The 20509-nt window shown below is 28.9% G+C and overlaps 3 protein-coding genes across 5 annotated transcripts; 1 reads left to right on the plus strand and 2 right to left on the minus strand.

The window, feature by feature from the left end:
- Window positions 1-1582: 1582 nt before the first annotated feature.
- On the minus strand, window positions 1583-6769 carry ACYPI37007 (uncharacterized LOC100572660). Of its 3 annotated transcripts, none has more exons than XM_016805537.2 (6): window positions 6459-6769; window positions 6216-6370; window positions 6018-6140; window positions 4445-4505; window positions 4108-4179; window positions 1583-1923 (listed from the first exon to the last, which is right to left on the minus strand). In XM_016805537.2, exons 2-5 carry the CDS (start codon window positions 6354-6356, stop codon window positions 4118-4120), a joined length of 387 nt encoding a protein of 128 aa, XP_016661026.1. In that variant the 5' UTR covers window positions 6357-6370; window positions 6459-6769; the 3' UTR covers window positions 1583-1923; window positions 4108-4117.
- A 3474-nt stretch (window positions 6770-10243) lies between these two features.
- On the minus strand, window positions 10244-14582 carry LOC100163074 (26S proteasome regulatory subunit 6A-B). The gene is made up of 5 exons (XM_001948662.5): window positions 14345-14582; window positions 13918-14229; window positions 13634-13834; window positions 12957-13571; window positions 10244-10490 (listed from the first exon to the last, which is right to left on the minus strand). Exons 1-5 carry the CDS (start codon window positions 14399-14401, stop codon window positions 10380-10382), a joined length of 1296 nt encoding a protein of 431 aa, XP_001948697.1. The 5' UTR covers window positions 14402-14582; the 3' UTR covers window positions 10244-10379.
- Window positions 14583-14777: 195 nt separating this feature from the next.
- LOC100159707 (mediator of RNA polymerase II transcription subunit 6) lies at window positions 14778-18899 on the plus strand. Its single transcript, XM_001946105.5, has 6 exons — window positions 14778-14884; window positions 15302-15486; window positions 15599-15758; window positions 16982-17156; window positions 17980-18280; window positions 18682-18899. The coding sequence occupies exons 2-6, from the start codon at window positions 15453-15455 to the stop codon at window positions 18822-18824; spliced, it is 813 nt and encodes a 270-aa protein (XP_001946140.1). The 5' UTR covers window positions 14778-14884; window positions 15302-15452; the 3' UTR covers window positions 18825-18899.
- Window positions 18900-20509: the final 1610 nt, after the last annotated feature.

The following is a 20509-nucleotide window of genomic DNA, read 5'->3' on the forward strand; positions in this document are numbered from 1 at the left end:
ATAATATTATTCGTGGGTACTTAAAACTTCTAAAGTATACTATTATATATCTATGATTTTACCACGGTTTTTTGTTGATGTATAACGCGTTATAACTTATAAGTACCTAATAGATATTATGATATGATTAATTTGGAATTTATTATAGGTACCTATTATAGGTCAATTTTTTTTTAATACCATAGATAAGTATATATATGTCTAATACATAGACTGATATACCGTCTCCGCTCAGAATCGTTTTTCTTATACAGTGATATTATATCATTGAATTCAAATTTAATACTGTCCATTATACAGTGACTCACTTCTAACCTACTGTACAGCAGAGCGACATCCACTTACCCGCCTTTTTTTTCTTTTGTTTTTCCCGGCGCTTTTGAAAACTACTGGGAAATTTAAATTTTGACCTCCCCAATGCACCAACGATATTCACTTTCTGATCGAACAAGATACTGAAGTTGAAAATCGTAGCATTATTTCGACTACTTATCGTGTACACAGACACAAAAAAAATAAAAAAAAAAATAAAAAAACACACATCATTGTAAAATCAATACATTCATCGTTCCACTCAGAATCTAAAATAAGGAAAAACGGGAACTTTTTTACAAAATCGATTTTGTTTTTTGGTGTAACTAAAATATGAATAAACTTAGATAGTTCCGTTTGGTCAAAAATCTTGAAAACTTAATATGAGGTTCCTTATACGTTGTTATATTAGTAATTTGGCTTAAATTAATTCGACCTACTCTATAATTAATAAAACAATTAGTTTAATATTTATAATATCATGAAATATACTTGCTATATAGGTTGACAGACCTAAGGATCGTTTTTGTATATAATATTTAATATCATTGAATTAAATTTTAAAATTTAATACATCCACTACAGTGACCTACTCGACACCTATACTGTAAGCGGGACCCACTTGCCCGCCTTTTTTCAAATTTAAAATGTAACATTGGTAATTTCTAGTGTTGGACGAGTATTTTTAATTTTGAGTCGAGTTTCAATTATTTCGAGTCGAGTCGAGTTCAAAATTCGAGTACTCGATAAATGCAGAGTATTAAAAAAATTTGAGTACTCGACAAATGCCGAGTATAAAAAAAACTCGAGTACTCGACAAATGCCGAGTATTGAAAAGATGCGAGTACTCGACAAAATGGTCGAGTATATTTAATTGTTCTAAAAATAGATTTTCCAAAAATATTATATTTTCTTTCATACAGTTATATAATTAATTAAAACTATTGTTATCAATCTAAACTATCATGTATCACCTTCCTGGTATTCATATCGGATATATGGGTTCTTTCAGTTATTTATAGTTTTAACATTTATTTTTCAATAAATTAATATTTATAGTATTTTTAATAAAAAAAATAATAACACGAGTACTCGACTCAAAGCGAGTACTCGTATTTACAAGTCCAAAAAAATTTAGTCGAGTCGAGTCGAGTACTCGAACTCGACTCGAAAATTTTTCCAAAGTCGAATACTAGTAATTTCATTATTCCAATATAATTGATATTAATTATCATCATGTAAATACTATATAAAATAAAAATATAAAATGTATTAATTAAAAATATTCTATAATTTAGTTTCATTAATAGGTATATTATATACTGAAAATATATTATAAAATAAAACAGAAACAATATTATTAATTAATTTAATGTTTTCATACAGAACTGATCTTTAAACAGATCATAATATTTAATTTGTTACAAAAAAATAATATGTATAATTTTACAATACAATTATTTGATTACCAATACAATAACATCACATATTTACAGTAAATTAAAGTTATAAATATATTTATACATCTTATATGCATATTGATAGTTTTTATTGTCCTTGCATTAGTCACTGCAAATCGTCAACTATTATTTTCAAATACTAAACGAGTACCTGAAAAATTAGAGGATTAGATTAAATAAAAAATATTTTTATTTATTTTATTTTTTATTTTAGCAAACATTACGGGCGTGAGCCCTATTTACATTAAATATTAGTAAAAGTAATTATAATAGTGGGATAAACAGTGAATTTACATAAATACACATATATATAGATAACATAAATATTTGATTAGGTTTGTGAGATGGAAAAGGAGGGGTCAGAATTGGCAATAGACATACAGCGCCGAAGTGGTTCATTTAAACCATAGTTAGTGGAGGAGGTAGGCAAATTAAAAGTGGTGTGTTGACGGGTGAAGCGAGGGGGGACATTTAAAGGAATGAGAGAGAGAAGGTGCGGTGAGTCAATCTGCCCATTTAATAATTTGGATAGAAACGTAAGGTTAAAAGCACGCCTACGATCAGCTAGAGAATCTAGCCTTAGATATTCGCGTACAGGTAAATAATTATGAGGAGGACATTCAATACCGAGTAAATGGCTGGCATATTTCAAGAATTTATTTTGTACTCAAGCATTATTGCGTTTTGTGCAGTATTAGGATCCCAAATGACAGAGCCGTATTCAAGAATAGGTCTAACAAGTGAACAGTACAATGCCTTAAGAGATGTTAATTTAAACTCTGATGTTATGCGCTTAATAAAACCAAGGATTTTAAGAGATTTGCAGCAGACGCGTTCAATGTGTAAATTTGGGTTAAGCGTTGGACAGAGAACAAAACCAAGATCAGTGACAGATTTAAGTGATTCCAGAATAGTCCCATTAATTGCATATTCAAAATTAATTGGGGATTTAAGATGTGTAAAGGTCATATAATGACATTTAGCAATATTGAAGTCCAATCCTAGTTTGTCGGCCCAAGCAACAATTTGGTTCAGTTCATCTTGTAGTATAAGACAGTCATTTAGAGAGTGGATACGATAGAATACTTTACAAACGCTAGGAGCCGCACATGTTTTAATGAATAACAATACTATATAAAAATATAGAAAACAGTAGCGGAGAAAGGTGACCACCTTGAGGGACACCAGATGAAATGGGGAGTATATCAGAAGAGACTCCATGAATTTTAACAAATTGTTTCCTACCTTCAATAAAGGAACGAAACCACGATAAAAGTGGCTCAACAAAACCAGTTTCTTGCAAGACACATTGCAATATATGGTGGTCTACACGGTCAAAAGCTTTGCAGAAATCAGTGAAGATGACATCAACTTACGAATGAGCTTTAAAAGCTTCAAATATATAATTAAAAAATACTGCATTACAAGTAGTGGTAGAACGGCCAGACCGGAAACCATGCTGTTCCTCCATTAACAATCTGTTGACGCTTGGTTGAATATTATTAAGAACTAAAGATTCGAATAATTTGGCAATGTGAGAAAGAATAGAGATCGGCCTGTAGTTGGTGACTAGTGATGCATCCCCCGATTTTAGTACCGGAGTAATAGCACATAGTTTCCATATATCAGGAAAAAAACCGTCATCCAAGGAGCGTCTAAATAAAAGCCACAGTGGAAAAGCGATAGAATGCCTAACATTAAATAAAAATACTCCTGATAATCCATCAGGCTCAATAGACTTATTATTACGCAGAGAGATAAGACCGTCAAAAACATCATCAACTGAGAAAAAGGAGTTACTTGGCAAGTCATATTCTAAGATATTAATGTTGGAAAGATCACAGTTGCTTCGTTTTGGCGTATATACAGAGTTAAAAAAGGAAGTAAACAAATTGGCAGAATGTTGTTCATCATGTCCTGCTGTATTATTATATTAAATTTGAAAGGTAACTATTCAAATAAGTAGTATATTAGTCTACCACATCAAAATATAAAGGCATGATTCATTAATTCGTTAAAAATTAAAATATATCTAGTCTATTTATTTGACTTAATTTGGATTACTTAAAATGTTCCAAGAAATAAGTTTTGTTGCTCAACATTGAAAAGCAAATAAATATCAGCACTTAAACAATGGAACAATTATGGAAAAACTTAATGCCATTACTAATATGTTTAAGAGGCTACACCTGCATGCGTGGGTCTTACAAACGCATAACATAATTGCTTTTCTAGAAAAAACTTTGATTTTTTTCAGATCATCAAGGTTCTTCTGTACCTAAGTATATTACATTAATCTATTACACAATAAAAACATTTTAATTATTTGTTTTACCTTTTAAATGTTATGTATTCTTATTAGAATGTATGAATTTTCCCCAAATCTTTTCATTTTCTTCATTAAGTTCTGCAAAAATATTGATGATCAATTATATATAAAACCCGTCTATCTTAAATTGTTTGTGTTAATACTAATAGTAATATAAAATAATCTATATTCTGTGTCTATTTCAATTTTTAAATTAATTACCTTCATAACAAAAATTGAACATTTAAATACTTAAATACTGATAACAAAATTAATATTATTATTAGACATAATACCTAAGTGTGATAGTTAATATGGTAACTAGTACAAAAATAAGTAATCGAGAATCATGTTACAAACTTACTTTTTAAATTTTCTTCTTTAAGACGATTGAAATGCTGTTCTATGCTTGAATTTGAAAAGTTCTATAAGCATTAAGTAATTATATATTGTTAAATACGGATACCTATATATGGAGCTCCTCTACTATTTTTATTTTATGTTTTGCTTAGGTACCCAAACTAATTTTTACTGAAATGCGGACTAACATGATATTAGCTTATTATTTTTTCCATGGTTTAGACTACCCAATACCTTGCTATTTTTATTCAAGTGTTTTTGTATTTTTTTACACACCTGTTCTTCGCTAATGTAATAATTCACAGATATATTATACATAGATATTAGGACATTAGGTAAAATAAACTATTATATTACCAAATATCTGTGGACAAGTGTTGAACCACAAATTAAGATCCTTTCACTAATAATAATTTTTTTTTTATTTCCTACTGAAACATGTAGATAATATATGTTAAAAAACATGTATGTAAACTATGCATTGCTATCAAAATAGGAATTGTAATAATATAAAAAAACGTATTTTTAAGTGACTGAATGTCTGAATGTACGAAATGTAATATGAACATTTTTGAAAAATTGGGTGAATGTAAGTACGCATTCACTTACATGTTACATAGTTACATAGTTAGGTATGAGTGTTGGGCAAGTTACTTTTAAAAAGTAATTAAGTTACTAAGAGATAAATGTAATTAAGTTACTTTACTCGTTATTTAAACAAAATTGTAATGAAATTACTTTACTTTTCAAATAGAAAAGCCACTCATTATTTTTTTGTCACAAAAATAAAATTTTTTCTTTAATTTCTTGGCAATAATCTTTTGCAGGCAAATTGAACAAACAAATTCTTTATGAAACCTGTATAATAGTTAATAGGATCATATAAAATTTAGTCTTCCACGCAAGCTTTATTCATAGGAAACCTATTTAAAGAAACAATAAATTTAATCAACTGTTCTTGTGATTTACGATGCAATTAGACATTTCAAATATCAAAACCATTGAAAACTAAATTGTGCAGAGTTAAAATTAAATATATTATATACATATTATTAGATTGGTGAACATAATAATATCCGCACATATAATACTCGCACGTATGTATTTTTTTTTCAATTCGCAATATGTACTTAATATTTCGAAACTGTAACGCGTTATTCTATAGAAATTACTTTTCAAAAGTAATTTCTATTACATTTTCGTTACTTGGAAATAATTCTAACGAAATTACGTAACGCGTTACCAGCAAAGTAACACCGTTACAGTAACGCGTTACTTTCGTTACGTTACTACCCAACATTGGGTACATATTATGATATATTTGAAATATAATAAAGCTAAAATGCTCTGAGCTGAAATGTTATATTTAAAATTTAGGAATTTTAAATTCATGTCCCCCCTTCCCCACGAGTGTTAATAATATTGCACTTGGAACACAGTTTTTAAATTATTGGAATGAGCTCCTCTACTTAACTTTTCCCAATTAGAGCACTGGTTGCCAATATAAATAAATAATTTAATAATACATAACATAATAATATACATTATAATTTAAAAGTTATAATTATCATACAAACCAGATTTGAATTTTTCGCACTGTCTCGAATACTGTCTTTTGAAGCTATAGATTCAGCAAGTTGTCGAATGGCTATTCCTCTACCTCCATATTTAGGTCGACGTGGTTCAGAAATTATTTTTGGCTATTCAATCAATCATGAAAAATACGATAATGATCTTAATAAAATCAATAAAACATTAAATTTAGTAATAGGTACATTTGAAATCCGTAAAGAGCCAGATGCTATAGAATCTACTTGCAAGCCAGAATCAGGATTTGGTCGATTATGGGTACGAACTCTTGATGTTTCATTATTTCTTAACTTGGTAGTAGAAGATTTAGTGTTTATATTAGACATTCTAAAAAAAAAATCTAATTTATAATTTTTATAACGTTCTGATCAATATGAAAAAAATGTACAGTTTTATTTATTATAAAAAATGAATAACTAAATACTCACTTACTTAACCAATATTACTATAACAAATAGTATGTTATATTATTACCTATAACCGATAATATTGTAAACATATAAACTGAAACAAGAAATCAAAAACGATACAACAATAAATTTACTTTGAAAAATTCACAATTTCACAATCAATAAAGGTTTTTTAGCGTAGGTAGATATTTAGTTGATGATAACTATTAACTAAGTTATAAGTTATGACATATAGGTAACTAGGTAAGTGAAAAAAATTTAAAAATGTATAATAGGTATCATACATTCATACAACCGCAGCATTAATGGATTATTAATGAAATCAGAATAGTCACTATCTGGACAATAGACGCTCGTATATTATTATCAGTTAAGGTGGCGGCGGACCACGGTTTAAGATAGTACTATCTTAAACCGTGTGGCGGACATAAGCACGCGCACAGCGCCCTCTGTTTTTTACCCCAACAAGCTCTATCCATAGATAATATAAGATTCTATAATATAATAAACACGACCATGATCTATAGTCTTCATGAACATGGCCACGGACTAAGAATTATTAATTATTAATTAATATTATATTGATTTTAAATACAATTCATAATACTAGTAGTTATATAGTACTCGTATTATACTAGTATTCATATTACCTATGTGTTAACAAAATGCATATATTTTGAATACCTTTTTATAAGCATTTATTACTCAGTTGTATGCCTATCACTACGGCTATCACCATTGATTTTATAATATATTCATAGTATTTATAGTATATTATAAAATCTATGCTATTACCTATATATTTTTATTTATTATATATTAACCGAGATCATGGGGATAGAAACATATCTATATGCTAAATGGTTGATAGATTTATATGGTCATCCTAGATTAGTGCTTATTTAATTTTGTGTGGAACGCTCGTTTATCCAATATCAGCAGAATCCCCCTTCTTTTTTATTTCCAAATCAACCACTGACTACTCCCTAGAACTTAGTACTTACCTATACCCACCTACCCACCCACCCATTATCAAGTGAAGCGAACGCTTCACATGATATATGAGTTCCGCGCCACTGGTTACAAGCTTTTATTCTTAATTGAAAAACTGCAGATCACTTCGCAATATATTAGTACCAAATGAAAAAACAATATTTAATTCTGGTGATCAATGTTTGAACAAATTTTACAAAATAATTAACTTGAGTTTAATAAATGAAAAAAAAATATTCTAATTATTATTTTTTTAAATAGTTGAATTTTTTTGTATAGTCTTTTAAACACCTATAACCTGATTCCCTATAAATAATCATTCTTTAATGAGCTAATTACTAGGAATAGTTTTTCTGTTTAAGAATCTGGAGATAATCATAACTCGCTTTAAAATTAAAATATATTAAAAAGCCCATGAGGTTGTCAAGATAATAATCTTACCTTTATTCATTTTATGAGAGGTCAATTGACTTTAATTTTTAACTTAACAGAGCTACACGTGTTCTGCTGAACGTAAAATTTGGTATGTTACGCACTTGTAAGACGGAGACATAACATGCGGGTATCACGTCCTCTTAATTCTGAAGATAATCTTAAGAGGACGTCGTATCCGCAAGTGTTGTCTCCGTCTTACAAACTTACGACATACCAAATTTTCGTTCACTAGTTTCAATAGGGTGCTGTCATTTTTGATTTTAGAGTGAATCAGTGGCGTAGCGAACTTTAAATCATATGGAAGCAAACAAATTATTTATGACTAGGGCTAGGGACTTAGGAGTTTGCATGTTTTTCAATGATCATTCAAAACATAGCTAAGTAATATAGAAATTTGTTTCATAGTACTAGGAGTTTAAAGCAATCAGTTTTATTTTGCATATTTTGCATATTCAGCTGTTTTTCCCTATAAGAGCATATTTTGTTGTATTTTTATTTTAAGTGCATATTTCAAATATTTTATTTAAACAAAATGCAATACGGTCATACGGAGAAAAATATTTTATACATAGGTAGTGGTAGGTACTTACTATAGAATATTTTTATATATGAATTTTCTAGAAATTGGATAAAAATAGATTAAAATGATTAAATAATCGCTATACTGTGTATTTTCCCAATTATTTGTATGTTGTGAAATCGGTCGATAAGGAATACGCAGAATACGGTCAGTTGATGTGTCCGGTCGTATCGCATGTGTGTTTGTCTGCGTAGTTGCATATTAAACTATAAAAACAATGCATTTATATTTGAAATGTTTTTTTTCTGTTACAGGCAAGTTTAAATAAGAAGCAATCAAAATAATAATTAATAAATAATAATATATAAATAAAACTATATAAGTTTGTAATATTTTAATGTTTTTTTCGAAAATTAAAAAATTATAAGAGCATATTTTAAGAGCATATATGATCATTTTTAAGTGCATAAATGCTTGCATATTTTACGGTTTTATAGGGCATGAAGTCCCTAGCCCTATTTATGACCTACCCCACCCAACTCCAACTGATGTATACGATATTCATATGCTCAAATAGGGGGTTGGGGTAGCACCCAAAATAAAGTTCAAAGACTGACCGTGTGTATGGGCTTTATGAGGTTATGACCCACCACCACCCCCCAGAAACCAGAAGCAATTGCTTCTGAAAAACATGATTCGCTACGCCACTGGAGTGAATTGACCTATTATCAAACATTTAGGTAACAACATATAGCCCTTTCGCGAAGTAATTCACAATATGAAGTACCTAGCGATAGTTTTTTATATCTATCGTTAGTCATAGAAATTCTATAGATTTTATTCGGTTTAATAATAGAAAATGTTTCCAGTTCTCATATAATATGGATGTATAAAATAGTAAACTTTTACACAGGGGGCTAAACAGATTTATGGGGGGCTTATTAGAATTTTTTTTTTTTTGGGGGGGGGGGCTATAGCCGGATAGCCCCTAACATTCTACGCCAATAGCATAGAAATAAGTTGTAGTAAATTGTAGCCTTTAGGTATATGGTAGAGTACTAGAGCCCAGGGGAGGCCAACCTGCTGCACTTTGATGTTATTGAAACAATGGCCCACTAGCGTCAAATAAAATATAATATAATTCTTAAGTATTTCTAAAATTATTTTTCTATGGCACAATATTGAAAAAGGTTGGCCACCCCGGGTCTAGTTAAGTATGACTAGTGTGAATTTGTGTGAAAGAATTTAAGATAAATTAAAAAAAAACTTTGGAAAGGCTGGAAAAATTGTACCTGCCCCCTTCTAAGTGTAAAAATCGTATTATATAGCTTAACATAAGTTTATCTAAGCATATTTAACATTCTTATTATTGTAAATCCACGTCATATATGTTGCATGTTCTGTTTCTCATTTATCTTAACTTATATTCTTTATAATTTATAGCCAATATTATAAAATATTAATTCATATCATTGTTATTATTTTATATTAATACTTCTTATTTCACATATTATGTATAACTTAATATTATTAATTTAATACTGTTAGGAACTCTAGCCAACGGCTTGGAAGTGACCAATTTCTGTAATTAAAAATATTTTCTTATAAATTGTAAAACTAGTTGGAAATAAATAAATATTATTATTATATAAAAAAAAAAAACTACTCATATATTATTACCTTTAAGATAATATTTTATTTTTGTACTCCCAACCACTACAAACATTTTAAATCAATTAATTGAATTGGTAGTTCTCATGTGTGTTGATTAAAAAATCATTATTCAGATAAATAATAACATTAATCTATAGGTATATCAATTTAGGTAAATATGTGATCACCAAGGATCAAAATAACTAAAAGAAACCATTTTATTGTTTGAAAATGTAATTTAGACAGTGGCAAAGAAATAATTAAATTATTTATTTGTTTTAATAGATGAAAATAAACCATACAAAGTAAAAGATATAAATGAACGTTTTGTTAATTTTTTAAGCATAATAATTTAAGTTTGATTTCTTTTTAGCTTGCACTTCCATTATAGCATCCATGAAATCTTCATGAGTAACAGTTGATGCACCTCTTCTCAAAGCAATCATACCCTAAAAATTAAAATAAAACATTTTATTTAATAATGGGTTGAATTAAAATTTTTCAGAATACACACAAGGAAATAATCCTGATAGTAAACATGAATAGTAAGAAAACAAAGATAATTTAAACGTATAGTATGAATGGAGAAACAACAAATTAAAAGTATAGAAGAACCATACAAGAACTCCATTGTTTTTTTAAAACAAAATAAGAAAATATTAGAATAAATCTCTGACTAACTAATAATACTAGGTACCTGTGCAATATTTTTGGAAAAAATTAGTTTAACCTACCATATTACTAATAGCCATATACCTAAATCAATTATAAAATATCATTGGAAATAGTCAGCCACACCGTCTCTGATCAAATTATTTTTTGTAAGGATTTCAAATTTAAGGCCCCTGCAAACTTTAAGTTGTATTTGCGCAATTCTTTCACTCCTTGGGGTCATGGCTTGTCTTTGTGTGTGTAGTAAATGATTACCATACTGCCGCCACCGAGAGAGCGCTACTCGTTGGCGCACCCAAATGACCGAGCTCCGCGTTCTCGTACCCAAATATCTCCCACTCTACCATACAGTTATAGTAACAACGGTGGCAGTGGCCACCATACAGGCAGATTTAGTGGTGGGAATGCACGAGATCGGACGAGTTTAGGTCACCGCCCAGTAGCGATCTTTCGGTGGCGGCAGTATAGTGTATATACTCCCACAACGCAGCCCTCATTATACTTATTACACACCCGCATGTACATTTAATTTATTCATTAGATAAAAATATTCAAAATCAATTTATGGATGTGAAATGGCTATACGCCTGACAAAAATTTAAGTACTTCTAAAGGTCCGATTTAAAAAATGAAAAGATGTTTGAATGCATTAACAAGATTACTTTGCATTGGTTGGAGTTCTTTTTCAATCTTAGCAATTTTTTGACGGTAATAAACATTTTAAATTTTATCAATTTTTCAACTTTGTATATTAAACATATTAAAAGCTAATAAAAACATTGAATATATCGTCCCCGTTCATGCAAAGTACACTAAGTCCAAAAATCTACTTAGAAATTTGTATTTTAACAATAATAAGAGCTATAAATTTCACAGTGTCATATTATTTACAACTACTCATTAACAGCTACTTCCCTTAAGGGAAACTCAATTAAAAAAAGAAAGAAAAAAATTTGGTTACATATGGTATACATTTAAAGTTTGAAAACATTTCAAAAGCTGATTCATGTTTTTGAACTTGGTGTGTTTTGCATGAACGGGGACGATATGCTCTGGCCAATGCAAAGTAAACTTTTTAACCAAATAAAAAAATCTTTAATTTTTTTAAATCAAACCATTACAAGTGCATTAATTATTGTCAGTTGCTGTGGTTGTTTTGATGAACAATTGACAGGGTTTGCTGAGGCCTTAACATATCTATAACAGTAGTAAGTACTAATAGTACACTCTAAATCTACTATACAGCAGTGATTTTTTCAGTTTTATAGTAAATATTTTACTATACTCCGGCCCACGAGAGTCCATACGTAAACCGCGCATTCATATAGTAATACGTGACGGACGTCTGTTTTCTCCCACCATGATGCCATTCCCACTATTCGGCAACGTGCTGATGCGCAGTGACGGACGCGTTCTGACATATGGACTCTCGTGGGCCGGAGTATAGTCTCCCAAAAACCCCTCGATTAAATTTGGCTCGGTTTCTTTAATTATGAATAACATATGACCAATTAATTTAGACTAAAATGAATACTATTAATAGAAGTGTGAAAATTTTATAATTCATAGTTATTTAACACCATTTAAAGTTTTTTAAATATGCTTAAATAAAATTAAACAGAATCTGAATTTTTAAATTTCACTATAGAGTACCAATTGTCTGTAACAAATCTTTACTAAACAAAACATATCTCAATATAAGAAATACAATTTTAAGTTTACTATTGAGATAACTTAAAATTTATAAAATATGATTGTAGAAAATAACTATTATAAAATGACCAACTTCATTAGTAAACAATTTCAATAATTAATAAATAATAATTTATACATAATTTATATTTATAATATGAATGTATATAGTCTTTCAAGAGTAACCTCAGGCGAGATTCTGCACACAAAAATCAATATAATCGAGAAGAGTGGTCCGAGTAAAACAGACAGAAATCGAATGCTGACCGAGGTTACTCTTATATGAGACAGAATATACAAGGGTATATTCCTATGTTACATCTAACAGTTTAATCTACCTAAACATTAAAAATACAATTTTGTATTAACTCTGTAATAAATATAACCAAGGGTACCCGCAGAAATATAAATGGGGAGAGGGGATGGTTATAGAGCACATACTATTTTTGGTACAAGTAATAAAACAATTAGTATTAACTAAAATAGTGGAGGCATAGACTCCCCTACCTGCGGGTGCCCTTGAATATAACTAATGTTAAAAATCAACTTACAGCTTCAACACAAACAGCCTTGCATTGTGCCCCATTAAAATCGTCAGTAGATCTTGAAAGTTCTTCAAAGTTAACATCAAATTTATTCATCTTTCTTGAATGTATCTGCATAATACGTGCACGAGCTTCTTGATTGGGGTGTGGGAATTCAATTTTTCTATCTAATCGGCCAGACCTCAACAATGCTGGGTCCAAAATATCTACTCTGTTAGTAGCTGCAATCACTTTTATATCGGCTGTTGAACTAAAACCATCCAATTGATTAAGGAGTTCCAACATAGTTCTTTGTACTTCTCGATCACCAGCTTTTTCAGAATCAAAACGTTTTGTACCAATGGCATCCAATTCATCAATAAATATTACTGCAGGTGCTTTTTCTTTAGCTAAAGCAAATGCATCTCGTACCAATTTTGCTCCATCACCAATAAACATCTGTACCAATTGTGGACCAGCAAGCTTTAAAAATGTTGATTTTGTTTGAGCAGCACATGCTCGAGCTAAAAGGGTTTTCCCAGTACCAGGTGGACCGTATAAAAGAACTCCTTTTGGTGGTTGTATACCAAGATTAATGAATTTCTCTTTGTGTGTCATAGGTAACACTACAGCTTCAATAAGCTAAAATAATACGATTTCAGAATTTAGTATGAATAAATCGAAGTTTGTAACTGAGAACTTACCTCTTGAATTTGTTTGTCCAAACCACCGATATCTACATATTGTTCAGTTGGTCTTTCATCAACTTCCATTGCTTTAACACGAGCATCATATTCAGCTGGTAATGTTTCTAATACTAGATACGAATCTTTATTAACACCGACCAGATCACCTGGTTTTAATTGTTCTGGATCTACTAGACCAATAACAGGTAAGAAGTAAGTCTGGAATAAAAATAATTCATATTTAGAACAAGGAATGAGACAATAATAAAACTACATTATTAATATTTAAAACAACTGCTAACTTGTCTTGTTGATGTTTTAATAACTGCACATTTCCCTGTTCTTTGGCTGTCTAAATCAACTACAGCACCGTCTTCTTCGGTATCTTGTGGGTCGACATCTAATAACTCTATCACATTAGATACCAAATAAGGCAATGTCTTATTGACTTTAATCTTTTCTGTGTTCTCTTTAATCTTGTCAGCTTGCGATTGCAGTTCATGTGATATACGCATAACATCACTTTTCATGACTTTTATGTCATTGTCTAGCAGACGTGTGCGTGATGATATTTCTTCATTGGACATGAGCAAAATCTCATCTTCTACCCGGTCCTATAATTAATTACAATTGGTTAAGTAATAAACATTTATATATTATAATTTGTATTGTACTTGTAAACATACACGATACACTAACATAACAATTATTTAAAAAAACAGAACTTACACTGTCCTCCCAAACTGATGGATCTTCTAATGTCTTACTGGTTCCTTCTTCAGTCATGTTGTGAATCTGTTTTATATTTTAGTAAAATTAGATTTATACAAGAATATGAAGTATATTAATTTAAACTGATGGGTATAGAGCCTGCCACTCACTATAATACTATATAAATATAATAATAAATAACAATAACTATTGAGAATTTAAGACGATGATAAGTTCTGTACCTAATTTCGTTTCGTTTACAATGATTGTTGATTTTCTGCTGATATCACGATCACCTAGCCAAATGCCATAACCTCAAAATGTTGTTATCTTTAAATTGCAGTGGTGCTATCGTAGTGGGGAAAAATACAAATTGTAATCGTAATCATGACGACAATTAATAAAGAATTTATATTTTGTTCTTCTACATATTATTATGACAAATTATTTTATTTTAATTTAATTTAATTTGTCAATGTCGTGGTTCTACATAAAAATATAAACACAAAAATACTTGACTCTTCTCCTTTAAACGTTTTAAAGTTTCTATTTTTGCAGGTAATACGACCATAGAATATTAATGTTCTATGATACAGCTAATATTGGTTTTTTAAACTGTGATAATATTGATAAATTCTAATCGTGTTTTTTAAATATAAAAAAAATATAGGACGATAGGACAGGTACTCGATATTTTTTCTAAATAGAAAATCTGTGACAAGGTCCTCCTTGATCGCGATCCTTAACGAATTGTAAAAAAAAAGAAATTACGGCTTAGAGCCATGAAAAAAATTAATACATAGAGTCACTGACTAACCATTGATTACTGATTGACAACGTTAAATAATATTAACTCAATTATGAATTATTATTTATGGTTTAGTCAATAGTTGGTGTTAAAAATTAAAGTTAATCTTAATTTGTTGATTAATTTTAAAGTTCATAATCTTTACTATATTATTTACATTTTTACAGCCTTATATAATGCAATAGTGTAGTATTTGATTTTATTGAACTAGTATCAATGTAAGTGTATAATGTCCGCGTTCTTAGAAAGTTCGTAAGCTTTTTTAAAAGGTTTTTCCTAAATTTTTATTACAAGCTGTGTAAGTTAACGTGTTGAATAATGCTACCGGGACGTGGAGTGGGCTGTTTGCCGGGTAAGTCTTTAGCAAAACATTATGTTATGTCTATAATGAAATTATAATTTGTTAGTCATTCATTATTATTACTTTTCCCCATTAATTTGTATCTTACTATTATATCTCATAGATAATCCTTTGGGTCTTTCTTGGCATGACAGTAATTGGATTCCGATGCTCAACTCTAATAACATACTAGACTATTTCTCGGAACGTAGTAATCCATTTTACGATCGGAGTTGTAATAATGAAGCTATTAAAATGCAACGGCTCAGTATGGATCAGTTGAGGTAAGAACCTAAGTCAAATGTATGTATTTTTATTTTTTACATCAATACTAGTTATTGACACTTATAAAATAATTGCCTAGTGAGTAATAAATATTTATGTTCTAAATTATTGAAATAGCTAACTTTTGAAAATGATGTTTATTGGTCAAGGACTGAAACCTATTTAATTTGAACTATAAGTTCCTGGTTAGGTTTAGTGATGTGTTTTCCATGATTCATAACGATTAATATTTATTGAAATACTAAAGTCTTAATAATAAATTATTTTTAATTATTTTCAATATTGGCTAATCATTAACATCTATTAATATTGATAATTAATTTGTATGCATGTATTTTGAAATGTATACATGCCACATGGAGCTATGTTTTAATATTATTCTCTGCCATAAAGCTTTAATTTAGGAAATGATAATTTATAAACATTTGATTAGAATACATTTATTATACTTGTATGCAAAGTGTTTCTACAGGACTTCCAAAATTTGATATGTGCTAATTATTTGAAGAAGGCTCAATGTACATTTTGCACTAATTCAATGAAACATTATTGTATAAACTATATTTCCTTAAAAATTGTTTAAATGCTTAGAAACTTGAAAAACTTGGGGTTTTAAATGTCAAAGAATGCATTATTAAGGCGCCTGGTGCCGATGCCATTTTGTCCTCAAAAATACACTCTGCGGGAATAACGATAATGCCTTGTAGAATCAACTGAATTTCATAATTTTTTTTTTTTTAATTGCTAGAGGGAAATATTATACAGCCCGCATCGATCTTTGTATTTCAATATTTTATTCTCAAATTTTATAATATGTCCAAAAAAAATACAAGATAAAAGGCATTTTTTTTACAGAATATCTAATACAATTATTTGAAATAAAATACAAAATTAGAGATCGATGCGGGCTGTAGGAAGTCTTCTTCTTTCAGATTAAAAAAATAGTCATCAAAATCCGACAATTCTATAAAGTTTGAGAGTTATTCCCGTAAAGTAATTTTTTTCAATATAATACACCCTATCAACCACCCCTAAATAGTTATCGGGTAGTAGATTAGTGGAAAAGTCTTATAATTGAGGTAGCAACTAAAATATAAAATTTAATTTTCAAATTTTATAAAATTGTGGAAAATTTGAAAAACCGGGACCCTTAAGTAATAGAGCGCTAATAAGAATATTTGAATATTATGTTTGTTTTTTCTTTATAAACGTTTTATTTTAGTAATATGATTGGACTGGAGTATTGTCTTCTTCATGTGCAAGAACCAATTTTGTATGTAGTACGTAAACAACACAGACATTCTCCAACACATTCTACACCAATTGCCGATTTTTACATTGTTGCTGGAATAGTTTATCAAGCTCCAGATCTTCTTTCAATTATTAATTCTCATATGGTATGTAAGATTTTGGTAACATTATATATAGTTTAAATATATATATTTTTTTATATAACTATTATAACTACATAATATATTAATATTTAATATTACCCTAATATAGGGTTAGGTACAATATGTTATATGTGTGTTAAAGTTAGAGTATAAAATCTATTAATAATTTATTATATAATATATTTAATACTTAGTATTTAGACATTTTATAAAATGTGATAAATCACTAAGCACTGTGTACAATTCATAAATTGCCAAGGCAATTCAAATTTTTATTGATATAAATATATAATATTATTACGTATTTATAATAATTTTTAATAAATATACTAAATACACTAAATTTCGAGTATTAATTAATTTGCCATTAAAACCACTTTTTCATCATCTGCTTTGAATATAATATTACCTACTTAAATATTGCTGTAGATCACATACAACAAGATAGCCAAGTTATATCGATTAGATGTTTAGGCTAAATTATAATTTCTAAAATTTAATTTTTTGGGGGGATTGCAATCAACTGTTTTTAATTAATAGACTTTATGTCGAATCAATGTCCTACAATATATTAACTCTATTCAACTTAATGTACTTAGTAGTTAGTAGATCTCAAGAGCATGGTTCAATACGCAGCAAGCGTACTACCGTCTAGTGAACTTTGGTCACTGCCAAATGTATTTCTAAACTTTAATAGAGTACAGACATATTGTAGGATGCTTTATAATAGACTGGAAAAATGGAACGTAGATACTTCTTTTTGAATTTTTTTATACCTAGTTTATACTTTAACTTAATTAAAAATTTTTAAAAATGTTTTTTTTAGATGTCTTCAGCATACCATTTAGAGACTGCATTCGAAGAACTAAATTCATTAGCTAGATTTCATCCATCTAAAGGTTATTCATGGGAAAATCGTAGACCTGGTCAGCCAACTGGTCCTGTAACAGCTCCTCCACCATCTCCAGTTAAGGTTACCGGCAAAAGAGACATTGAAGAAGCTAGTTCCCAATTTCAAAGATTACGAGTAGACATGTTGTTAGTTGAATTAACAAGAAAGTTTCCTTTACCTTTACCTCAAGCTCTTTCAGCAACACCTCAAAATACTATAAATAATCAACAAACAAGTAAATACATTTTCTAGAATTAAAATTAAGTTATACAATTTAAAACAGATTAACTACTTAGTACTTATTATGTACAGTGTTTGATTTGAGGGTAATGTATATTTCTTTTTTAAAGATACTTTTTTTAACCCTTCTAAATTTCCTACCAAAATGAAATACTAAGGATGAGATGTAATGAACTCTTTCACTTTATTGTTATAATCAAATATAAGTTATAACTGTATAAAATGTATTTCAAAATATAAAGATTTTATATTATTTTGTTATTTGTTTGTTATATATGTACAGGTTATATTATTTTATATAATCTGTGACATTAGTATGAAAATAATATTGGTAATTGTGGTTTGTTTATGATAAAGCTTGAATAACAAAATAATTACATTTTTATTTGTTTACAGATGAACTAATTAAAAAAGAAGTGAAACAAGAAATAAAACAGGAAATGATTCAAGACATAAATATTAAACAAGAACCTCAGCCTACTAACTCTTTATCGCCATCAATGAGACCACCTCCAGAGAAAAAGTTTAAGCCGGCATAATGCACTTCTTATGCATGACGTATTTGTATATTATTTATTCAAATGATCTGCATTTTATATACAGACTAAAGTGAATATATAAAGTATATTATACTTGATGGCAACTAAAGCCTTTTACTTATTTTAATCCAAAATTAATTGTTATTTTTATACTTTAAATGATAGGATTATTTTATAATGAAAAAAATATGTTCAAAATAAGTATTCAGTTTTTAATGTTGAATATGTACATACGCATATGTATTTTTGTAAAATCTTAAGAAAAAAAAACAATGCAATAAACATTTACATAACATATTAGATAATATACTATTTATTTTAATTGTTTTTGTTGGGTATACTAAATATTAATATTAATTTGTGTTAGTTTACAATGATTTAGTATGATAACATGGTTCCATCTTTAATTTCATATTTCATATGCCAACTTATCTGATCAATTGGCTATTATAGTAAATTGTAATATTTTTGCCTATATTATGTGCAAAACGACTGTTAGTATTTAATAGATTCCTCTTTATGTATTGTTTGTTTGTTCTCAATTTGAGCTTTTGATAAAAGGCATGATACTATTATATCTTTATTCTTTACCTTCCATAAGTATTCCGTTTGATTGTTATAGAGAATTTTGAATATTTGAATAATATTTATAATTATAATTTATTCTACATTTGAACATAAATAGATACTTTTAATTTAAATTTTAAATAATGGAATAAGTATGTTGTAAACATTGTCTTAGTGTACATATAATATTAAGCCTAATTATTGTTAACTTTTTATAATAATACATTAATAATATATTGCATTTTAGCAATTTACCTTAGTTACAGAAACATGTTATGTATCAACAATTTATACTATACTAGTACTTATACATAACACAAATTCTAGAATTCTTTAACCTAAAAATTGGTAAAAAAAAAAAGTGAAAACTATAATTTTTTAATATTGCCTTTCTATGTTATTAAAAGTTATTATTATTGGAAAATTAGTCATAAAGTTAAAAATTAAACAAACTGTATGACCAGGTTTCTGGTAAACCGACTATACTTACAGTTTCATTAAAATCAACATAATATACAATATTATTTTGTCTAAATTCAGATATTTATTTGTCTAATGTAATATTATTATATATACATAGTAATAGATATATATAATAAAAGTAAATAATCATACCCCACTTTGGTCTTTAATCGTGATTGTAAGTACATTTTTATTCAATTAATTAATGACCCGTGATTTTATTTAATAAGAAGAAAAAAATTAGTTGGTTGAGGAGCTACGCACATGGCCTACGACATCTGTTTTTTTTGTTTGACTATTGTAGTTTTTAGACACCTCACTTAGGTGGCTATAGGTCACTCAGAGCAGGTGATAGCCGAGATATCCGACGGTACCTACAGTGTAGGCCGTGAAGGGCAGAGGGCTTTAATTCTTCAAGCGTAGAAGAGACGTTTATCATCTTCTGCAGGACAGCAGTGGAGATCGTAACATATTGAAAGGAGAAGCAGGCGAGGGAGGTGGCAAACAGTGAACAGACGGAGAAATTAGAATGCGATCTATAAAGTAGCTTAGGCCTTCTCAGGAAGATTACTACATCATGTACGAGATGTCTAAGGTGGCGGGCTCTGGTCGGTCCATGAAGAATTTTTCAGGATGAAAAATTGGATTTGACTGGG

Source organism: Acyrthosiphon pisum, chromosome A2, assembly GCF_005508785.2.
Source record: "Acyrthosiphon pisum isolate AL4f chromosome A2, pea_aphid_22Mar2018_4r6ur, whole genome shotgun sequence".
In the NCBI taxonomy this organism is placed as follows: Eukaryota; Metazoa; Arthropoda; class Insecta; order Hemiptera; family Aphididae; genus Acyrthosiphon; species Acyrthosiphon pisum.